Here is a 24,104-nt window from a genome sequence, read left to right as displayed (position 1 = left end):
AATGGCAAATGTGTATCCTACATTCAAATCCACAGAATGAAGTGGTTCAATCACTTGAAAAAAGATTTTGACAGTTTTAGCCCTGTACAGCAGATGAAGTTCTTGCCTTGCACATGGCTACCCTATTCAATATTTTTAATCACATAGGGAATCCAGAGTCCCAGCAGGAGTGACCCCTGAGCACAGCTGAGTCTGATCCTAAAAAAAAAAAAGTTAAAGAAGAACTATTTTGACAGTTTCTTAAAAGGTTAAACATAAACTTATCATACAAACCAACAATTCCTCTCCTGGTACATTCCCAAGAGCAATGAAAACACAACTTTCACATGGATATTCATAGCAATTTTACACATATTAGTCCAAAAAAGGAAGTCATCTTATGTCCATTAACTATTGGATGGAAAAACAAAATTGAGCACATCCGTACAAAAGTTACTATTTAGAGGTAACAACAACAGAAACCTTACTAATTCTTATTATAGCATGGCTAATCCCTAAAAATATTCTGCTGAGAACAGGAATCCAGATGCAGACTGTAAAAAACTAAGGCTCGCCGAGGGGCGCGAGCACTCGCGGGCTCTCCGGGCAGTTCTGTCTCACCGCCCACGTTCGGTGCCCCGGAACCACTATGTGTGCTGTCGGTCGAGGGCAGGCGACAGGAAGGAAGAAGGCCAGACTGGTTGCTCAATCAGTTTATTTCATTCTCTCTCCCTGCTTCTCTCCCGGCTCTCGGTCTCTCTCTGTATCTGTGGATCTGGCCCTCGTGGATCTGGCCCCCCAACTCACTCTTACAGCCTAGTTAAATCTCCACAGCATGCTGGCGGGGGGCGGGGGGGTTGGGGTGTACACATAGGTGTGGTCACCATCAATAGGGTAAGGATCCTTTCCCTTAGGGGATGCTTCTCCTAGGACTTAATTCTCTTTCAGCAGGAGGATCCACCCAAGGGCGGAGTCCCATGAATGTGTTTCTCTTCTCCTCAGCCAGCAAACATATGAGAATTCATAATATTAATCATTTTGTGTGGACACAATAAGAGATGCATTAAAGCTTATAGAATTGCTCTCCGGGGCCATCTCAATCTCAGACTACAGTGCTCAGGCCAGATCAGTCTTTCCTATCCCTGGCAGGGTCCTAGTCTCATAATTACTATTGGATCATGACAGCATTTGTCTATGATCAAGCTCTTAACTTATAGTTAAGAATTAGGCACTTTGGCCAGGCCCATCTCGACGCCAGGGTAGCACATAACTCAATGCTTGCCCTGGATCCTTCCCGTCCCTTGTCGGGACCCTGCTTTTGGGGTGCTAGGAACTGAGGGCAACTGAGGCTTAAGTGGAGAAAGCAGATGCCCGGGAGGGAATAATATTCGAGGCCAATTAATTCCCAAGTTATAAAAACATAATATTGTCTTCTTATGTCTATACAAAACAGACATAGCTTTAAAGTAAATTATTCAAAAGGCATAAGAAGAGGAGAAAGGCAATATTAACTTATATAATATAAATTCAGTATCCTAGGAAGGTCTGACCTTGCAAATTAGCAGAGTCAGATTAAGGGAAAGCCTCGGATTAACTCTTTTGGGGAAGAGAGCATGGAGAAGTGATTATAGCTAAACAAAGGGATGGGAGAGATTCGGGAACACCTTGATGGGTGTGACTGGGGTAAGCCTAAACTCCGGGGAAAACCGGGACAAGCTACTTGTGGCAAGCGGGGAGAGGACAAAGTAATGTCAGCCTACACAGACAATTACACATCGTGTGATTTCTTTTATAGGAGGTGGCATTAAAAAGCAACTCTGTAGCAGAGAAAGCTGAGTAATGTTTGAGGATTCAGATTGGAAGAGGAGGAGCAGCAGGTGGGCATTGTGGAGGAAAGAGTGCCTTAAACTCGGATAATCACCAAACTATTTTCTTCCCTTTAAGAGTCTGTTTTTGTTTCACCTTGATAGATCATTTACTCAACTTTTTTTTATCCACAAATGAATGAAATCACAGGGTACTGGTCTTTCTCTAACTCTACAAATTCCACTCAGGTTTTTCCAAAAGGCAAGATTTCATCTTTCTCTAAGCAATATTATACTTTTTCTCTTCCTCCTCCTCCTTCTTCCTGTGAGATAGTTAGAAAGTTGTTCAGGATTGGGTTTCAGTCAATGTTCCAACACTTGTCCCCTTACTAGTGTACATTTCCCACCACCAGTGTCCTCAGTTTCCCTTCTGCCAACACCCCCCCCAGCCTGCCATAGAGGCAGGCTCTCTGTCTCTCTGTCTCTCTCCTCCCTGCCCCCCACTTTTGGGCATTATGGCTTATAATATAGGAACAGAAAGGTTGTCAGGTATAACCCTTTACCTCCTTTCATCACGCAGTTCTTGTCCAGAGTGAACATTTCCAACTATCACTGTCATTGCTGTCTCTTCTGTATCCTAATTGCCCTCTCTTGCCCTCTTGGGGCAAGCTTCCAACCATGGGCGAGTTCTCCTGGCTCTTGTTTCTACTGTCCTTGAATACTTCTATGGATATTTAGCTATGGTGAATAATACTGCAGTGAAGATCTGTTCTTCAGATAAATACCCAGAAATGAAATGGCTGGATTATGTTAAGTCTAAATCTTGACACATAAAAATACATAAAAGTAACATTGTGTCAAATGATATGAAACATCTTAAGGACTTTATTTATGATCATGTAATGTTGGAAAAGTCACTTAACAATCAGGGTCTTCATTTATTCAGGAAAGCAAGAGGGTTGAATTCATAATTTTCAGTTTTTCTGGCTCTAAAATTTCTGATTCTGTGTTATCTTAAAACCACACGAACCAAGATACACCAGAGCATGCTATTTGATGATAATCTGGAATCTCAACATAAAGTATGTTGTGAAGATTTACTGTAACACATAGTCATGAGCAAACTCAGCTTGGCAGCATGCACAAACAATTGTGAAGGAATCATTGAGAATCAAGCAGGACATCCCACCCTCCAGGGCTGCATGCTCTGGAACAGTACTGGACACATAACACATCTCCACTACTTTGATGTCCTAGCACAGACCATTAACATTACTAAAAGAAATGCTACATGCACCTACAGTGCTAAATGCATTCACTGTCTCCTCACTAGTCTCTTGCCTACAACCCGTTCAATCCATTGCCATAAAGGGTTTCCTGACACATAGAAGCTGTGATTCTGTCATTCCTCTGCTTGTAAACTCTCGCCTAGGCATTTCATCTCTCAGGTGATAAAATCAAATCCTTCCAAATTCTTCTCAGGCTTATAGGGTTGTTGGTTTTTCTGTTTGTTTTTGTTTTGGTGGGCTCTGATCCAAACTTATTCTCCCAAACTTCTGTCTTCTACTAGTGTTTATAGAGCTTGCTACTCCAGGCAAAATAAAGCCCCCGAAGTTTCAGTATTTGAAGGCCATTTTAGAAACATGAAAGTCTAATTTTTGTAGGATAATTCATGTTTTCCTGACAGCATACAAGCTTCTCTGCATGCAATGATAGCCGTGTTCAGCTCTAGGCCTGCGCTGGCCTAGAACGTTATTTAGTCCCCATTATCCATGGACTTCAAATTCTTCAAAAAAGTGGAAGTGTCAAGCGCCAGTGTGCAAATGACACAAGAGGACAAATATCTATCTCTATTCCAAGTTGCATTCCGGCCCCACTCTCTTGACCTCACGCCGTCCACCTCCGTCTGTGGTTTACCACTCCTACTCCGAGCTGCACTGCCCTGCTCTGCGGGCACCCGCCGTCCAGGGCTGCGCGCGCAGCGAGCGCCGGGTGCCCGACGAGGGCGAAGGCGTCGCGGCGGCCCTGGAGAAGCTGTGCGCGCAGGCCAGGCCAGGTCCCTCTCAACCGTCCGTTCAGCGCCTTCCTGGCCCCCCGGCGAGCGAGGAGGAAGAAGAGCGCCGCTGCCGCCCCGTCCCGGGTCTTCGCTTCCCGCGCGCACGGCCCACGGCGAGGGGCGGGGCGGCTCCAGCCCCGAGCCTGTGACGTCATCACGCCGTGCCGCGGCGCGCGGTGGCCCTTAAAGGGGCCGTTCCCGGCGCGCGCGGCGGGGAGGAGTGGGCGGAGCGTGCGCGGCGCGGCCTGGGCCCGGGCCGCCGCGGACGACGAGGTGGGCGGAAGAGGCCGCTGGGAAACCGGACGCCGCCGGGACGCTAGTGTGGGGCGGGACGCGCTGCGGGTGGGGCGAACGGGGCACCTCCCCGCCAGTCCCCTCTCGCCCCGCCGCGGCCTGAGAGGCCCGGACGGACGCCCCCGGGGCTCCGCGCTGCCCTCCCACCGCGCACGCTGTCTGCGGGCGAGGCTGCGGGACCCGGGGCCGGGGGCCACGTGCACTGCGCAGCCGCCGCCGGCCCCTCCCGGCCCTCCCCGGCCCGGACCCCGGCCTGAGCCCGCGCGCGCGTCAGTCCGGGCCGGGGGGCAGCGCGGTCCCGCCCCGCGCGGACAGCCCGGCCCGGCCGCCTCCCGCCCCCTGACGCTCCTGCCCCCCTCCCGTAATTGCGTGGATCCTGCGGACACCCGGCCTCCCCTGGCGCGAGTCACACGTGCAGGAGCATGAGCCCCACGGTGACCATGGGGGAGCCAAGGCTGAACTGGTGAGTTCGCGGGGTTCCGGCGGGCGTCCCCGGCCGCTGGCTGGACCAGGCGAGGCCTGGGCCCCCGGAGGGCCTGCGAGGAAAGCCGAGGAAGAGTGTCGGTTGAGGGGCTCGGCCTGTGCTCCGTTGTCACGCTCCTCACCGGAGCACTGTGAGTTAGCACTGATCTCAGACTGACCGCACTTGACTCAAGCGACAGTCCAGCCCCAAGTTCCGTAGTGCGGTTCCGTGTGCGCTTACCGGCCTCCTGAGAGTGGCTGGGATTCTCAGTGTCCAAGAACCGGACTCATTCCTGCAGCATGTCGTTTAAAAGACCCTGTTTATGAATATGTAAGCTTTTTGCAACGTTACCAGTTGTATCTACGTTAATAAACGGACAAGGCAGTTTTAGAGGTGTATGAAAGCGCCACCAAAGAGGACTCCGTTAACTGGTGAACGCCCACTTGCTTGCCTAGGATACAAAAGTCACGAGAGAATACAAATTCTGTTAAAGCTGCCTGAGTCAAAGAAAATTTGCTTTTTGCAAACAATACTCCTTTGAGTCAGTGCCTCCCGAGGCCATGTCGTTTTGGTATGAAGTGCTAAAAGGTAATGCGATGTCATAGATACAAACAGCAACATGACAAGTAGTAAGAAACTATACTGGTGGGTAAGAAGATAACCTCATTTTACCTTTTCTGCCTTAATTTTAAATTTCACTTTATGAATGCTTTAAAAAGCATAAGAAATAAGTATGAAACAGATTTGCTGGGATTAGCCATTTGGGCAATGGACCAGGCAAAAATTACCATTTGAGGCAGATAGTACAGAGATTTGGGTGCATGATTTGCAGATGGTGAACCCCAAGTAGATTCCAACACCCCATATGACCCTCTTGAACACAGCTGGATTGGCTCAAACCAAAAAAAAAAAGTTAACTTGATTATTTTAAGCATTAACAAGTGCACATTTATGCTACTGGACTTAAGAATGTGTTCACATACTCTTTGTTTTGTTTGGGGGGGGGGAGGGGGAACTTATTCCTGTCTCTGCTCAGGAGTAACTCCTGGAGGTGCTCAGGGTACCTGATACAGTGCTGAGGATTGAATCTGGGTTCACTGTGGGCAAGGCAAGAGCTACTATCTCTGACTCCCTTTTGCTGTTAAGATGTCTCTGACATACGGAGCCAAATGTGGTTTAGAATTGGACAGTATTGGAGCTAGCTTCCTACCGAATTATGCTAGTCTTTGTCCTTAGGTTAATGGATCTCAGTGTAAAAAAGGTTTTGATTTCTTTTTGAAACATCTGATTCATGAAATGAAAACAATTCAGAGGGGAAGTGGGGGTGTAGAAAGAATGTAATTAAAAATTACAGCTGTAGTTAAAAAATTATGCTGCTTAATGTAGTATGGGATTTGAGTTTTCAAATGCAAGTGAATTATTTTGTTTTCACAGGGATATTGCCCCCAAAAATGGCCTTCAGACATTTTTCTCTCGAGAAAATTACAAAGATCATTCCATGGCTCCAAGTTTAAAAGAACTATATATTTTATCTAACAGGTAATATGTCTATTTTTGTATTTGATTTCTTTTTGAGAAGTGAAGTTTTACATCTGCTAGACAGATTATAAAAATGCAAAAATCAGAAAATAGAAGACCCCCACACTTAGACAGCTATTCTTATATGTCTACTCACCTTTCTCCACACATGGACATACATATAAAAACCAAAATGAGGGCACACTGTAATGCAGTAAAATTTTGCATTTTCCTTTTATTTAAAACAATATCTTGTCTCTTTTTTATGCCCCTACATATAGCTCAATCTTCTTACTAGTTGCTTACTACTCCACTGTTATAGATAAACTTCAAAAATTAATTTAGCTCTTCTGGGGATGGACAGAACTCTGCCTGCCTAGTCTGCCTGCCCCATGACCCCTAGCACTGCTGGGTTAGGCCTGAACCAACTGACGCAGCATCCTTAGGATGGCCTGGACCTACTGAAGAAATGCTGAACAGGTCACATGTAAAAGTGAGTCAACCAAAAATAAAAAATATATTGATGCCATCAAACTCAGGGCCACACACAAAGCAAGGCATTTCCTTTACCACTGAGTCACATCCTCAGTCCCTGAAATACATTAAAATTAGCTTGTTCTACATTATAGAATGTTACATTACATTATATTACTATAATTTTATAAGATACAGAGATTGAACTGTTTGGTTAGATGTTGTATATTTTGTTTCATATTTTAATAGATATTACCAAACAGCCAGAGGTTATAGAAGTGCCTCATCGTAGTTTTCCCTCCTTACCATTCATACAAGCTGCCTGTAGCTCTTCTTTTCTGTATGATTTGCTGTTTCTCCTCTATTCTGGATGACTCTAGAAACCACGCGTTTGGGCATACTAGATAGAAGTATAAACATGCTGTATTTAATGTATCAGGAGTTCTCGGAACTTTTTTCACCATCGTTTGTAAAAACAGACCTATTTCCTGGGTCTTCTCCCCTCACTACCCTTCTGTTCATCAGTATCCCCAAATCAATTGTATCTCTGTTTTTTTTTGCTCAATATTTAAAGATTTGAGTATACTCCCTCTTAATCCCATTATTTTAGTTGAAGTAATATTGTCTTACAAGATGAGGATGTTTGTATGTTTCAAGGGTACACCTCCATAAGAATGTTAATGTCCCTTCACAACTATCAGAGACCCCCTTCCTCCTGCCTCCTCGATAACCTCAATTCTGTCTTCAGAGTCGGAAAGTTTGCTTTTACTTAGTTACTTTTGTCTCTTATTTCAATATCTTGTTTTTTCTCTTCTCTTACTCTCTTATTTGTTGCTTTTCAGTTACTTGTATGTGCTTGCTCAGAGGAAACGAGACCAGAAATCTCTAAGACATATAGAGGACAATGAGGTGATAATACTAAGTCCTTCCTTATTAATCATTACTTACATTAAAATTTCTAATCCGAAAAACTATAGAATGGATTTTTCAGGGGCATTAAAAAGCTTTCCTTTGTTCTACTGCCTCCTCCTGAGCCAGTCTTAGCTGCTCCCGAGGGTCCTTCATGAGCTTTTGGCTTGACATTCACTCACTGACCTAGATTTCTGGTTCTAGGGTATTTTCTCAGGCTCTTCTGCCAGTTTCTTTTTCAGGTTTTCCATACTGGCCCATTAAATCTTAGGACAGCTTTTTCAAATGCATTTACTCTCTCAACTCAGGTTTTTGGATCCAAATCTCTGTGTCTTTGGATGTTTCCATGTCTTTGGATGCAACTTTGATTTCGTATGCATATAGAAATCTGCCCATATATTATTATACCCCTCTGATTGCATAGTGGGGAAGGCGTACATGGCATTCTGCTGTATGTGCCCTCCCCCAATCCCAAACATACCTTGGTCACCTTTTGTTGCTAATGCATATAAGGTAGCCTTATTCTCTTCCATAACTGTATAGTATTCTATTGTGGAATACATATTTTAAATGGACTCCATTATAATCATTTAAATTGTTTGTATTTTCTTACTACTAGAATAGGAACATGGCTGGTATAACTTGGACATATTCTTAAAACTGAAGGACATCTGTATATTGCTAACTTTGATAGATGTAGTCAAACTTAAGAATGAAAGTATGTTCTGAGAAATGCTTGGTTTGGCGATTTCATCTTTGAATAGCACATAGCAGCGGTTTTCAACTTTTTTATGTCAGTGGACTGGCACCAGTGGGCCATTGGTTGAAAACTTGCTGTGAACTGGGTAAGATAGACTAGTGGTTTTCCACCTCCTCCCCTGAGACAGGCAGTACCTTGAGGACTCACTTAGACTGTGAAGCTGTGTGGGTCAGCCTGTTAGGAACACTGCAGTTTATATGGTCTTATGTTGATTGAAATGCAATTAAGCAATGTATATACTGCCAGAACATTGTCATATAAGATACTTGTTGATTCCAGTTATAAATAACTTCACACAAAAGCAAATAAAAGTTGTGTTAGAGTTTTTAAATAAGATAGGTGTTTTAAGGTTGTCCGCTCTCGCCACCTTATTCAACATAGTACTGGGAGTTATATGTACTACAGCAATTAGGCAGGATATAGATATCAAGGGCATCCAGATAAGAAAGGAAGAAGTCAAGCTTTCACTATTTACAGATAACATGATATTATACTTAGAAAATCCTAAAGAATCTACAAAAAAAAGCATAGAATTGTCTACTATAGTAACAGATTACAGTATTCAACAGTCCATGGCTTTCCTATAAACAAATAAGAAAGAGAAGAAAGAGATGTTAGAAAAGCAATCCAGTTCACAATTGTGCCCCAGAAAATCACCTCAGAATAATCTAACTAAAGAGGTGAAGGACCTATACAAAGAAAACTGTAAAATACTACTTCAAGAAATAAGAGTAAAAAAAAAAAAAGAAAGAAGAGTACACGAGGAAATGGAAACACATCCCCTGCTCATGAATTAGGAGGATTAACACTGTCAAAATGGTAATACTCCCCAAAGCACTATGCAGATTCGATGCTGTCCCTCTAAGGATACCCATGATATTTTTCAAAGAAATACATCAGATACTCTTAAAATTCATATAGAACAGTAAACCCCCATGAATAGCTAAAGCAGTCCTTGGGAAAAAGAAGATGGGAGACACCACTTTCTCCAACTTCAAACTCTGCTGCAAAGCTTAGTAATGGTATTGGAATAAAGACAGATCCAAAGATCAGTGGAATAGAGTTGAATATCCAGACACTGACCCTCAGATATATCAAATATTAATTTGATGAAATAGCAAGAAATATGAAGTGGAGCAAGGAAAGCCTCCTCAACAAGTGATGCTGGAAAAACTGAATGGCTACATACAGAAAATGAACTCAGACTGTGTCTTAACTCCAGGCACAAAAGTCAAACCAAAATGGGTTAAAGACCTCAATATCAAATTATGTATCTGAATCCTTAAGATACATGGAAGAAAATGTAGGCATAACCCTCCATGACACCAAAGCTAATCTTCAAGAATGAAACACTACTGACCAAGCAAGTGCAAGCAAAGATAAACAAATGGGACTATATTGAACTAAGAAGTTTCTGTACCTTGAAAGAATTCGTGACCAAGATACAAAGAACAAAGACAGCCCACAGATTGGGAAAATTATTTATGTAATACCCATCTGATAAAGGGTTAATATCCAAGATATATAAGACACTGGTAGAACTTTACAAGAAAAAAAATCCAAACCCATCAAAAAATGGGGAGAAGAAATGAACAGAAACTGCCTCAAAGAAGAAATATAAATGGCCAAAAGACAAATGAAAAAAAAAAAGCTGTATATGGCTAATCATCAGGGAGATGCAAATTAAAACAATAATGAGGTGTCTCACACCACAGAGACTGGCACACATCAAAAAGAACAAGAGCAATCAGTGCTGGTGTGGATGCAGAAGAAAGAGACTCTTCGTTGTTGATGGGAATGCTGACTGGTCCAGCTTTTTGGAAAACAATATGGACATTCCTCAAAAAGCTAGAAATTGGCTTGCATATGACCCAGCAATACCCCTTCTGGGAATATACCCCAGGGGCCCAAAAACAAGCAGAAATGCTATCTGCACTTCTATGTTCATTGCAGCACTATTAATAATAGCCAGATTCTGTAAACAACCCAAGTGCCGGAGAACAGATGACTTGTTAAACTATAGTACATCTACACAATGGAATACTGTGCAGCTGTTAAGAAAAATGAAGTTAATGAAATTTGCTCATATATGGATGGATATAGTATCATGTTGAGTGAAACGAGTCAGAGGAAAGGGATAGACATAGAATGATCGGACTCATTTGTTGGATATTAAAAAAAAACCATAATATGAGACTAATATCCAAGAACAGTAGAAACAAAGGCCAGGAGCATTGGTCCACAGTTGGAAGCCTACCTCAGGTGCTGGGGGAGAAAGCAGTTGGAATAGAAAAGGAACACTTTGACAAAGATAGTTGGAAATGATCACTCTGGATAAGAACTGCATGGTATAAGTAAGTAAAGGAACAAACATCATAACCTCTTAGTTATCTGTGCTGCAAACCATAATGCCCAAAAGGGATTGGGGGCGGGGGGCCTGGGAAAGGCTGGGAGTAGGAAAACTGGGGGCATTGGTGGTGGGAAATGTACACCAGTGGAGGAATGGGTGTTGAAATATTGTATGACTGAAACCCAACCATGAATGTTTTAACTATTTCATGGTGATTCAATAAAAATAAGTTTTAAAGAGGCAGTTTCAGAAGAAACTGTTTGGGGCCACACCTGGTGGTGTTCAGGGCTTACTCCTGGCTCTGCTCCCAGGGATCCCTCTGGCGAGGCTCAGGTGCTGCGGACTGGACCAGGGTTGGTGTGTGCAAGGCAAATGCCTTCCCACTCTCTCAGTCCTAGAGGAAACTTTAGGGGAAAACAATTTTTTTTTTTCCATACCAAGTGGTGCTCAGGGCTTATTCCTGACTTTGTGCCTCAGGGATTATGCCTGGCAGTGCTTGGAGTCTCTGTGTGATGCAAGGATTAAACCCAGGTCTTCCACATTTGCTTTGCAAAACAAAACACCTTCCCTCTGTACTTTCCAGTCTTTTTTTATTTTCCTCCTCCCCTCCCCTTTTCCAGCAGTGGCATCTCCACTGTCTTGCCAGTCTCAACTCTGGCGTCCCCTGAAGCCACACCTCAGTTTGTGCTTGCTCTCTTAGTACTCACCTCAGTCTGCTCCATCAGTGGCAGTACTCAGATGCTGACCAGGGCTCTACTCTGTGGCCATTACACTCAGACATAGTTTTAGTTGTGGTGCTGGCACAGCGGCAGGGGGAGAAGAGAGGGCACAAACACCTGACTGTAGTTTGGCTCTAGGAATTGCAAGATTGAGCTGGGCACACATGGGATGCCTGGAATTTTTGGTTTTGTGACCATAAGCTTTTAGTGCCTCAGAGCCTGAGTGCAAAGCATGTTTGTTAATGATAGACTGCTGTAGGTTGAGACAATAGTTCCTTTGTGAGTATGCATCTATGGGTATTTTTTAAGGCTGTGTTTTGTTTTGTTCAACTTCTGTTACTCCCTGGCGATAATGAGTTCCTTTAAGATTGTTGTCACTTAACTAATGAATTGCCTGGTTTACTTGAGTCAGAGAATGAGTGTCAGTTCTATTGTGATGGGTCTTAATAAACATGTATTGTTTTGGAGAAAATGTATTTTATTGACTTTTACTTCAACTTCCATTTTTTCAGAGTAGAATAAAATTGGGAGGGGGGGCTGATCTTTGAGCAGTGCTTAGGAGGCACAGGCCTCTCCCGGGGACCCTGGGTCAGCTTGGAGTCCTTCAGTGGGGGGCCTGAGATTGTGGAACTGCTGGAGCTTCCTGGGCAGTTCAGGGACCATCAGCACACTGCTCCTTGCTCCGGTCCTCCGTGCCAGAGGGGATCACATTGGGGGTTGACCAGATGCCTAGTCCCTGTGCTATCTCTCTGGTGTCTATTCATAATTATGAATTTTGTGCTCTAATGTTTTGAAAAAATTTTGACTTCCTTTTGGAACTGGAGAAATAGAACAGTGAGTAGAACATTTGCCTCACAGGTAACCAATCCAGATTTGATTATCTTGACTTCCAATATGTTTCTCTGAGCACTGGTAGGAGTAACTCCTGAGCATCACTGGGTGTGGCCCAAAAACAAAGCAAAAAAACAAAGGAAGAAAATATATAAAGAAATACTGACCCTAACTAATGCTGCCGTGCTGCTATCAACAATATAAGGTTTTTATTCAACCCTTCTCCCCTCTTCCAAAGGGGAATAGTCTGCCTTTTTAAAAGAAAAAAAAAGCTTCTGTATTTATAATTGAGTTTTGCACTAACAGGGAGGAAGACATATTTAAATAGGAAAAAAATCAATGTGTTTAACAGAAAAGCATAAATTGATTTCCAAGAAGGTGCAGGTAGGTAGTTGATGAGACCAGAAGGCTGGTTCCACTATACAGTTTAAACTGCTCAGACCTGTAGACTTAGAATTTAGGAAGCAGAAAGTTTGAATTCTGCCTTCTTTTTTTTTTTATAGAAACTTTAAGTGAAAAAGAAGACAGGGTAGTTGACAAAGTGAAGGGGGGGAAACTTCAAACCATCAAGTGAAATAAAATATAATGCTCTAAGTGTGGATAGAGAAGCCCTGTCAGATGCTTTTGGCTCGCAGCCTGATGAAGACTTTGACAGCGCTGCACATGGAAATGATCTTGAAGTGCTGCCATTTCATTCTTTGCTGAATGTAGCTAATTTAAACCACTCCGTTTCTTGACATCCCTACTCTGGCATATCTGAGTCAGCATCTTGTTGCTGCAGCAACTTAATTAAATTTGCCAGTTTGTGCCACAAGGACAGACAAGTTCTCATATTCAGAGAGACAGCTGTGAAGCTGTATTGTTAGGAGTTGAGGACACAATGCTGTGAGGCTTGAATAGCTCTCAAGACATTTTCTAGTAAGAAATCAATTTGCTGTAATACATTTCTTCCAAGATCAGCAGTTAATATTCATTTTGTTCACCTAAAATATGCTTATTTTTATACAGTTACTGAAGAAACTTTAGTAGCTATGTACATCTTTTTGTACATCTTTTTTTACCCTGTATTCAGAGCCAAAAAGAGTATCCTTATTTTAACATCTAAAATTCATTTCCCTCCTACCCAGATCTTTAAATTGTTTTTCATCTGTAGTTTAGCTCTAAGTGACTGATCTCAAAAATTTAGTTTTACTTAGGGGCCCCTAACTCTTTGAAACATTATTGAGTATTTACCTTCTTGAGTATTATAAAAATGCTTCTAAACAAGTCACTGGTAGTTTTGAGTAGAACTTAACTTACCCTTTGTCCAGACACAGATCTAGTGTGATGGCTGTGAACCTTATAGGGTGTGACCCTTCAGCTTTTCATCCAGGTATGAATTAGAAAGAAGACATCTCGTTTACTAGTCTGAATTAAAATTTGAAGATAATAACCACATACAGACTACTATACTAGTGAGGTAAGATAAACAGGAAAGAAATAAGGGTGGACTGAAGAAAAGTAAAACTATCTAAAATAATGATCGGTGGGCTGGAGCGATAGTACAACGGGTAGGGTGTTTGCCTTGCATGCGGCTGACTCGGGTTTGAATCCCAGCATCCCATATGGTCCCCTGAGCACCTCCAGGAGTAATTCTTGAGTGCATGAGCCAGGAGTAACCCCTGAGCATCGCCGGGTGTGACCCAAAAACCAAAAAAATAAAAAATAAAATAATCATAGGAAAAGAAAGAGTATGTTTGTAGTATAAGCACTACCTGGTATTTGTATATTAGAGGAAGCTTGAAGGGATCATTGAAAGTTGTGCAGGCACTGACCACCTTACAGATTATTTGCTATTTCTTACTTTAGATGCCTTTGATTTGCTCCTTTCAGTGAAAACCCAGATTCTCCCACAGGCTTCTAAAGTATACTGAGGCCATCAGTACTGTAGGATTAAGAATCACTGCTCTGAATATTTCTTGTCCCCTTTCCCCCAGGCCTCAATGGTACTTGCTCAGTAGTTCACTGTAGAGCACTGAGGGTTAATGGTCGCCTATGTTTATACATGTATCTATTTTCCTTTCTTTTACCCAAGGTTATTGGATTGACTGTGTCCTAGACTCTGCCTCACCTTGATGTATCTCCTCCCTAGCGCATGATCATCACCCATTGAACATCCGTGGATGGAGAAGTGCAGAGTGAATCCCCAGATGTTCTCTCTCCTCTGTTTCCTGTCTTATTCCTTGTTAAATTTGTAACCAAGTTACAGGGAATAGTTATAATGGTGAAACAGTAGTGGAAGCTAGGGCAGTGTGAGGGTACAGTATCTTGAACTGTACTAAAGACATAGGTCAGAGCACATAAGTAACAAGAAGAAGGGCAGGGTATGAGCAACAAAGACCAGAAACATGGCTCAACACCCAGCACCATGTGGATCTGAGCATCTGTTTGTTCTTCTCCTGTGCGTTAATTGAGATGATAAGATGGATTTTTAATTTTATTTTTTGATTCTTGGGCCACACCTAGCAGTGCTAAGCGCTTACTCCTCCTGGCTCTGTGTGCAGGGATCACTCCTGTTAGGACTTGGAGGACCATCTGGGGTCCCGGTATTTAAACCTGAGTAGACTGTGTGCAAGGCCAGCATCCTACCCATTGGACTATTGCTCTGATCGTTAAGATGACTTTTAAAAATCACTTCATGAACAAATATGAAAACAGGATGGCTGGGTACTCACTGCTTTGTCCTCAAGTTCATTTCATTATCAGTATGCCAAGATCGTGCTTGTGTCCCTTACAAAGATTTTGTCCTGCAGATATTGCCATACGTTCTGCCCTGTACATACGTAATAGAGGATCATGCAACTTTTCTAATACTACTGTTGCTTCCAGAAAATATGGTACACAGTGTCGAAATTTTTTCTTTAAAATTTTGAGATAATTAAAGCAGAGGAAACCAAATATTTAGAATCTCGGTGAATTTGTTAACTCCAACTTTGTGACCTAATTGTAACTTATTTCGTGGCCTTTGTTCACCCTGTTGCTGGTATTTTACTGAAAAAGCATTGAAAACAACCTGTATTCTAATAAGGTAGAAACACAGTACCTCTCTGTATAATTGGCAAGTGTTTTACCTCTCTCTTCAGTGAGAAGGACAAGCTTCCAAACTAAACAACCTGTCTAAGGACATGCCTCTTCCTCTTCCATCAGTTACAGGAAGGTGAGCTTGTAACGGGCTGCTACCCTACAGAATACTTAATTTACACTAAATGGCTGGCCATTAAAATGCAGGTGGCAGAGTTAAATAATCCCAAATTTACTGTTTTAATCACACTGTATTCTCCCTGTTGATTGAAAATCATGAAGTTCCATGATAGTAATCTTCATGTGAAAAGCACATATTTGTAAATTGTATTTTTTTTTTTCCAGACGTATAGGAGAAAATCTGAATGCCTCAGCAAGTTCTGTAGAAAATGAGCCGGCAGTTAGCTCAGCAACTCAAGCAAAGAAAAAAGTCAAAACCACAGTTGGAATGGTTCTTCTTCCCAAACCACGAGTCCCTTACCCTCGTTTCTCTCATTTCTCACAGAGGGAGCAGAGGGCTTATGTGGACTTGTTGGTTAAATATGCAAAAATTCCTACAAATTCCAAAGCTGCTGGAATAAATAAAAATGATTACATGCAGTTCTTGGTATGTATACTGTTCTTCAGTTTTAGTAAAAAATACAAAGTCAGGAAATATTTTAATTTATTGTCATGTTTTAAGGTGTACTCATACTAACAAAAATAAAAACTAAGGGATTTAATTGATGATGCAGTCATAGTTTCATTCTTTTGTTGCTTCTACATTTTGCACTAGTTTTGAGAAATTTCACTCCAGTTTAAGTGCTGAAACTAGAACTCTGTGTAGCTACTGAATCAGTTCTACTTATTATTTGTTTGTTACTTTAGGTTCCAGATTCTTGATTATATAAATAGTGCAGTGCTGAATATCTGTTATTGCAAATTCTTTGTATGTATTTTTGAGATTTAAAATTTGAGATTTATTTAAAATAAAGTCTAGATCAAAAACTGTTCCTAAGGTTTTTATCTGCAGTTTCACATGGGCATATTGTACAAAAGTTTATAACAATCTGTGCCACTATTTTATAAAATTTAAAGAAATCTTCATTAATACTAGGCATTTTTCTTTTTGCCATAATTTGATATGGGAAAATTGGTGATCCTTGTTTTTTAGCCTATTTTGTTATGACTGTCAATAAAAATATGCTTTCTTTCACATGATTATAGCCATTTCTATTTAATTTGTAACTTGTTACAATATTGTTTGCTCACTTTTCCATGAAAGTGTTTTTTTAATATTAAGCATTTTATTTAATAGCCTTATTCATATACTGAATTATAGATTCAAACTTTTGATTTTCTATTTGATGTTTTTAATGACAAGGGTGTCATTGTTAGTAATGCTTGTTTAGTCTTTATGTTTTTACTATACACTTTCATTATTCCTGAGTTTAATTATAAAGGAAATGATTTTTTTAAACTAAGCTTCTTATTCTAAGACATGTCTTAATTTTCTTTAAAAAAAAATCAGGATATGAAAAAACTTGTGAACCAAGAAGTTACTGAATTCCTAAAGTTTTTGCAGAATTCTGCTAAGAAATGTGCCCAGGATTATGATATGCTCTCCGATGATGCTCGTCTTTTCACAGAGGTAAAAAAATCCCCTTCATGGAGTCTGCCAGCAGTGATATCTGAGTAGTGGTGTTGTGAAATGTGCTGCTTGTGCCAGAATCCTATACAAATGTCCACTTTGACTGTATGCAGCGTTTTTTGCTTTTGCCCCTCCCTTCCTCTTTCCCTTTGTTACTACAGTCACTAGAACGCACTTACCTGGTTGTGATTCTTGCTGGACACTTAGGTTTAGGTTGTGGTGTTTATCAGGGGTCATGTGCTTGGCTGTGGGGCTCCCTGACTCTCCTGGAGTCGTGATCCCCAGTGGCAGTGCTAGCAGGGTCACATTCATCAGGTGCCAGGCATCTTAGAGGCAGGCAGGACCTTTCCAAGGAGCTATCCCCAGGCCCCACGGCATGAAGTTTTTCGTGTGTGTGTTTGTGTGTGTGTGTGTGTTTGTGTGTGTGTGTGTGTGTGTTTGTGTGTGTGTGTGTGTGTGTGTGTGTGTGTGAGAGAGAGAGAGAGAGAGAGAGAGAGAGAGAGAGATAATGGTGGTGGTTGTTACTTTGGGGTGTGTGTGTGTGTGTGTGTGTGTGTGTGTGTGTGGTGGTCATTGTTGTTTTTATTTTGTTTGGGGGCCATACCTGGCTGTACTCAGGGCTGTACTTCTGGCTCTGCCCTCAGGGATTAGTCCTGGTGGTCTCTGGAGACCGTATGGGGTGCTGGGAAGCAAACTTGGGTCTGCCACGTGCAAGGCAAACACCATCCCCACTTTCTGGCTCTGGCCCCTTGCAGTGTCTATTTCAGTTGTGAGAATAGCAGCCCTCGAGAGCAGGACTGTAGTGGTCAGGTGAATCCAACACAACTGTATTTGGAAGCTCTAGCTTGCTTTGATCGTTTGATCTGATGCCTTGATTGCTTTTTGGAGCGAATATGTCAGGGTGGAGACCACTGATCCAGAACCCAGCTTTTCTTAGACCTGTCCAAAGCCGTTCAGGGAAGAGAGGCTCCTCCCAGCACTGCTCAGCCCTCCGGGTGCTCTCTCAGGCAAGGATCTGCGATTCAGTGAGGTTCTGGTCCTGACTGTTCTGACTAAGCACAGAGCACACAAGTTGAGTGAGGCCCAGTCCTGCAGGATGGCTCCCACTCAGCAGTGCAAGTCCTAGGTTGTCACTTGGATTTCAGACTCACAGCAGATAGAGAGTTCCTGGGACCCTGTGTCTACTTTAGTATTTTACTAGAATGGTCGACAGAAATGAGGAGAGTGTTTCCTGTAGGATTTGTAGCTTTCTACAGGGAATGCTACTCAGAAACAACCAGGGGGAAGAGAGGTGCCACGGCCCTCAGGATTGTCATTCAAGACAGTGGTCAGCTGCTGGGGACTATTGCCCCTTCTCACAGGTGAAGAAAGACTGGAAGAGCTCTATGGAGGTTTCCTGTCCAAGGCCTCGTTAATCCTGATATTGGTGATTAGCTGAATTTTCTCCCTCGATTCTTGCAGGTCAGAGGGTAGGTATGGGCCTTTTGATTGGTCTGATTCTTTCTGTCCTGAAGCAGTGTAGAGGCCACCTGTCATTTTGTCAGTATCAGACACTGTTGCCACTCTGGAGATTCCCGGATATTAAGACCTCTGGAACAGAAAACATACATGTCTTTTGTTTCCCCCTTTCCTTTGTTTTCCCTTGGGATTGAATGATGGCCACACCTGACAGTGCTCAGGGCTCCCCCCAGCACTGTGCTTAGGGATCGTCCTGGCAGGGTTGGGGGCCTTTTGTGGCCTGGTGTGAAACATGCACTTTAAACCCGGCCCTGCCTTCCCGACTCTCAGTTTTTCTTCTTTCTCCTGCTGCCGTGCCAGCACACACATGGAGGCCAAGCAGCGAGGGCAGGATGCTGGGCCATTGAACCATCTCCGGACCCCAGGAAGGTTTTTCTTGCTGTTTCAAACCCATCAAACAGTATCTTCCAGTCCTCTTGTAACTCCTTGGGGAGCCATCAGTGTCTTTGCTCTGAGAACCCCACACAAGTGGAGCCACACAATATAGCTCTGTGACTGGCTTGTTTTACATAGCTCTGTGTCTTTGGGATCCCTCTTTTTTGATGGCTCTGTCAGAATCCTGTTTATCTGCTCATAAGGTAGAGTAAGTCTTCCAATGCCTACACATGGCTACTGTTTGGCCATTCATTCATTCATTGACACTTGGGTGCTTCCACTTTGGGGCTGTTGTGAATCACCTAGTTGTGAATCTATGTGTGCGGTTGTTTCATGTTTCTGCATTTCGAGCCTTCATTCTGCGCGTCTTACTTCCAGCTCTCTGCCTCTGAGAACTAGGGGAGTCTTTGCTCTTTGCACACCTGACTTCTAGGTTCACTTACTGCCCACTCTGCTGTTCTCTTCACTTTCACTGTGTCAGGCTGGTTTCTGTGTTTATGGCCATGGCAGATTCTTCTTCCTTTTTGTAAGAGGGAGGTGCTCCCAATCAGTGCCCTCCAAGCAGTTCTCAGTCCTTGGCATCTCTCTGTGAGGGCCTAAGGTTTGCTGCTCTTAGGACCTCCCTGGTTTATGAGCTCTCAGGCTGCACCTGAAGGTGTAGGGACCGTGTGGTTTTGAATGGAACCCAGCATGTTCCCATTCTTCTTGGTTTTACCAGGCCAGCAGTGCATGGAAATTACTCATTATAGTTTGTTCAGAGTCTTGTGTTGGGTGGGAGTGAACCTTATGATATCAGCCATACAGGCCACTCTCCTGGCAGTGCTTGGAGTACTGTACGGGGTGCCAGCGATTTAACCCCAGCTGTCTGTGTGCAATGCAAGCGCCCTGCCCACTGTACTAGCTCTCCGGCCCCTCATTTTTTTAAGTTTTAAAACATGATAAGAGTTTTTTTCCTTTCTGGGACAGAGTAAAATTTAGGATTCAGTTATTTCACTTTCTTTGTAATGATGGATGTGTGTTATTTGGGGAGGTCCAGGGCACACCGAGTGATGCTCAGGACTTGGTTTTGACTTGTGCTGGGAGTCCTTGTGGTACTCATAAGGTCATTTGGTGCCTGGAACCAAACCTGGGGCAGCTGCCTACAACTGACCCCCTGCACACTCTCAGGTAATGACGGACACATAGTGTGTGATATGTGTGCTCTGATTTTGTTGTATTGAACTCTCAAGGCATCTGGAGGATTATTAGTGTTTAATACAGTGGGTGATAGCATCTCTTAACCTTGTTCAGTGTCAAAGAAACTTTTTGGGGGGTGCTCCTTCCCCAGCGGTGATTCTTGGGGGAACTTGTGGGTGCCATGCAAGGTGGTGCCCTAGCTCTTGTACTACACTCTCTGGCCCCTCTTTGTCTTTCTGTAGTTGCTTAATTAAGTGAAACTCCACTTCAAAGCAACTGTGTCCTCCATTAGACAGATGCCTGGAAATAGCTAACTAGAACATTCTCTGTGACACCTAGTTCTAATACACAGTTTTTCTTTATGTGATCAAATTCTTTTAATGGTTACCTCAAATGGGAATGTCAGAGAAACAATTAGTAAGAAATAAACTCTTATGTAGGTATGAGTTAGCAGGTGTTAAAACTTCCGTAATTTCAAGTAGCACTGTCGCACTGTCGTCCCATTGTTCATTGATTTGCTCGAGCGGCACCAGTAACAAACGTCTCCATTGTGAGACTTCTTGTTACTGTTTTTGGCATATTGAATATGCCACGGGTAGCTTGCCAGGCTCTGCCGTGCAGGCGGGATACTCTCGGTAGCTTGCCGGGCTCTCCGAGAGGGACGGAAGAACCAAACCCTGGTTGGCTGCGTGCAAGGCAAATGCCCTACCCACCATGCTGTTGCTCCAGTCCAATTTCAAGTAATATCCTTAATTTAATATCAAAGTTAGCATTGGAGGGGCTGGAGCGATAGCACAGCGGGTAGGGCGTTTGCCTTGCACGCGGCCGACCTGGGTTCGAATCCCAGCATCCAATATGGTCCCCTGAGCACCGCCAGGAGTAATTCCTGAGTGTAGAACCAGGAGTAACCCCTGTGCATTGCCGGGTATGACCCAAAAAGCAAAAAAAAAAAAAAAAAAAAAGTTAGCATTGGAAAGGGTGGATGGAAGAGAAAGTGTTAATGTTAGTATAGAGTAACAAAGAAGGAAAGAAGGGGATATAAAATTATAGATGAAAGGATATTCTAAAGTTAATTTATAATTTCACACATTTTTAGAGGTAACTGGAAAGATTTTAGCTATACTACAAAGATAACGTTCATTGCTAATAGCTGTTGTAGCCTAAAATGTATCCTGAAAGATTCAGATTAGGTTTGTCCACAGAATAAGAAAAAATGGGTTTGTTTTGTCTTTCTGTGTGGGATAGAACCCCGGATCTCACACATGTGAAGCCTGTGCTCTGCCACTGAGCCACATCTCTGGCTCCAAATAGGGATCTTCGGGAAACCTCTCCCACTTTCTACATGAACCCTAGTACATTTACTGATGAATTTGTCTTAAAACAAATTTTTCATGAGAACCTCCTTCTGTCCCCACATTCCGTTATCGAGTATGAGAAGCTTGGATTTAGAAGGAAAGGTATGTGCTGTGGGGGTTATGAACATGTCATCACAAATGCTGCTTATTCTGGTTGGAGAAATTGTCAACTTGTTTCTGATTGCTTTTCCTTGTAAGTTATTAACATTTTTAAGTAGTTGGAGAGAAATAAATATTAAACATTCATCATTTGAATGAGTTCTAACATTTCTCCTTTATTTTTTAGATTGTAGGTTAGAATAACCTGTGAAATGACCTGCTTCTGTAACTCATTGTGCTTTGGAATCTTTTAGGGATATTAAACTTATTTATGGGGGCTGGAGAGATAGCACAGCGGGTAGGGCGTTTGCCTTGCACGTGGCCGACCCGGGTTCAAATCCCAGCATCCCATATGATCCCCTGAGCACGGCCAGGGGTAATTCCTGAGTGCAGAGCCAGGAGTAACCCCTGTGCATCGCCAGGTGTGACCCAAAAAAAAAAAAAAAACTTATTTATGCTCATTCATGTTACTGCTTTTATTGAAATAGATAGTGTATTGAAATTTACACGTGGATTTATTTCTTTGACATTTTCTTGGGATATACAGTTTCTTCATAATTTAATTTCAAACATAGTAGAATTGCTAATTTTAGTATTATTATCAATATATATATTTTTTTAATTAGTGAGTCACAGTGAGGGTACAGTTACAGATTCAAGATTCAAACTATTCGTGCTTGTTTTTCCCTCATGCAGTGTTCGGGAGCCCATTCCTCCACCAGTGTCCATTCTCCACCACCAATGAACACAGTATCCCTCCCACCCCGCCTCTGTGGCAGGGCATTCCAATATGTTCTCTCTCTCTCCTTTTGAGTGTTGTGTTCTGCATTAGGGATATTGAGTGGCCATCATGTTCAGTCACTAGTCCACTTTCAGTGCGCATTTCCCTTACCACGAGGGATCTCCACTCACAATTTACTTGGTGTTCCCTTCTCCATTTGGTATGACTTTCCCCCAGTGTGTGAGGCCAACTTCCAAGCTATGGAGTCAACCTCCTGGTATTATATACTACTGTTCTTGGGTATTAGTCTCCTACTCTATTATTTTATACTCCACAGATGAGTGCAATCTTTCTGTGCCTGTCCTTCTCTTTCTGACTCATTTCACTTAGCATGATACTTTCCATGTTGATCCACTTGTATGCAAAGTTCATGACTTCATCTTTTCTAACAGCTGCATAGTATTCCATTGTATAGATGTACCAAAGTTTCTTTAACCAGTCATCTGTTCTGGGCACTCGGGTTTTTTCCAGGTTCTGGCTATTGTAAACAGTGCCGCGATGAACATATAAGTGCAGATGTCATTTCGACTATACTTTTTGTTTTTCCAGGGTATATTCCCAGAAGTGGTATTGCTGGATCAAATGGAAGCTCAATTTTTAATTTTTTGAGAGTCGTTCATATTGTTTTCCAAAGGGGCTGAACCAGTCGGCATTCCCACCAGCAGTGCAGGAGGGTCCCTTTCTCCCCACATCCTCTCCAACAGTGGTTGCTTTTGTTCTTTTGGATATGTACCATTCTCTATGGTGTGAGGTGGTATCTCACGGTTGTTTTGATTTGCATCTCCCTTATGATTAGTGATGCAGAGCATTTTTTCATGTACCTTTTAGCCATTTGTATCTCTTCCTTGGAAAAGTTTCTGTTCATTACTTCAGCCCATTTTCTGATGGGCTTGGATGTTTTCTTCTTATAGAGTTCAACCAGTGCTTTATATACTCTTGATATCAACCCTTTATCAGATGGGTATTGGGTGAATATCCTTTCTCATTCTGTAGATTGCCTTTGTAATTTGGTCACTGTGTCTTTTGCGGTGCAGAAACTTCTTAGTTTAATGTAGTCCCATTTGTTTATCTCTGTTTCTACTAGATTGCTTAGTTCCATGTCATCTTTGAAGATACCTTTAGCTTCAATATCATGAGGGGTTTTGCCGACCTTGTCTTCGATACACCTTATGGATTGTGGTTTGATGTTGAGGTCTTTAATCCATTTTGATCTGATTTTTGTGCATGGTGTCAGGTCGAGATCTAAGCCCATTCTTTTTCATGTGGTTGTCCAGTTATGCCAGTACCATTTGTTGAAGAGGCTTTCCTTGCTCCACTTCACATTTCTTGCCCCCTTATCAAATATTAAGTGATCATACATTTGGGGTTGTATGTAGGGATATTCCACTCTGTTCCATTGGTCTGCGGCTCTGCCTTTGTTCCAGTACCATGATGTTTTCATTGTTACCGCTTTGTAGTAAAGTTTAAGACGGGGGAGGGTGATGCCTCCCATCATCTTTTTCCCAAGAATTGTTTTAGCTATCCGTGGGCATTTATTGTTCCATATAAATTTCAGGATTGCTTGATCCATTTCTTTGAAGAATGTCATCGGTATCCTTATAGGGATCGCGTTAAATCTGTATAGTGCTTTGGGGAGTATTGCCATTTTGACAGTGTTGATTCTCCCTATCCATGAGCAGGGGATATGTTTCCATTTCCTCATGTCCTCTTTTATTTCATGGAGTAGCGTTTTATAGTTTTCTTTGTAGAGGTTCTTTACTTCGTTAGTTAAGCTGATTCCGAGGTATTTGATTTTCTGGGGCACGATTGTGAACGGGATTGCTTTTTTTGTGTCCCTTTCCTCTGTCTCATTGTTTGCATATAGGAAGGCCATGGTTTTTTGGGTATTGATTTTATAGCCTGCGACTTTACTATACAGGTCAATTGTTTCTAAGAGTTTCTTAGTAGAGGTT

At 42.5% G+C, this 24,104-nt stretch overlaps 1 protein-coding gene across 5 annotated transcripts in view; it reads left to right on the top strand.

Annotated features, from left to right (window-relative positions):
- Nucleotides 1-2,297: 2,297 nt before the first annotated feature.
- ICE2 (interactor of little elongation complex ELL subunit 2) overlaps nucleotides 2,298-24,104 on the top strand; it is a 58,983-nt gene continuing 37,176 nt past the window's right edge. For 3 of the 5 annotated variants that reach the window (XM_055118286.1, XM_055118285.1, XM_004602631.2), the window contains exons 1-4: nucleotides 2,298-4,597; nucleotides 6,032-6,136; nucleotides 15,564-15,825; nucleotides 16,729-16,848. In XM_055118286.1, the coding sequence (XP_054974261.1) occupies nucleotides 4,557-4,597; nucleotides 6,032-6,136; nucleotides 15,564-15,825; nucleotides 16,729-16,848 (528 nt within the window). In that variant the 5' untranslated portion in view covers nucleotides 2,298-4,556. Of the gene's footprint in view, nucleotides 4,598-6,031; nucleotides 6,137-7,431; nucleotides 7,499-15,563; nucleotides 15,826-16,728; nucleotides 16,849-24,104 lie in introns of those variants that run through there. The other 2 variants (XM_055118287.1, XM_055118288.1) reach the window with 2 other exon arrangements.

The sequence above is a fragment of the Sorex araneus genome, chromosome 10 (assembly GCF_027595985.1).
Source record: "Sorex araneus isolate mSorAra2 chromosome 10, mSorAra2.pri, whole genome shotgun sequence".
Classification (NCBI taxonomy): domain Eukaryota; kingdom Metazoa; phylum Chordata; class Mammalia; order Eulipotyphla; family Soricidae; genus Sorex; species Sorex araneus.
Note: the sequence above shows the minus strand (reverse complement) of the source record. Positions and strands in the feature narration are given on the sequence as shown.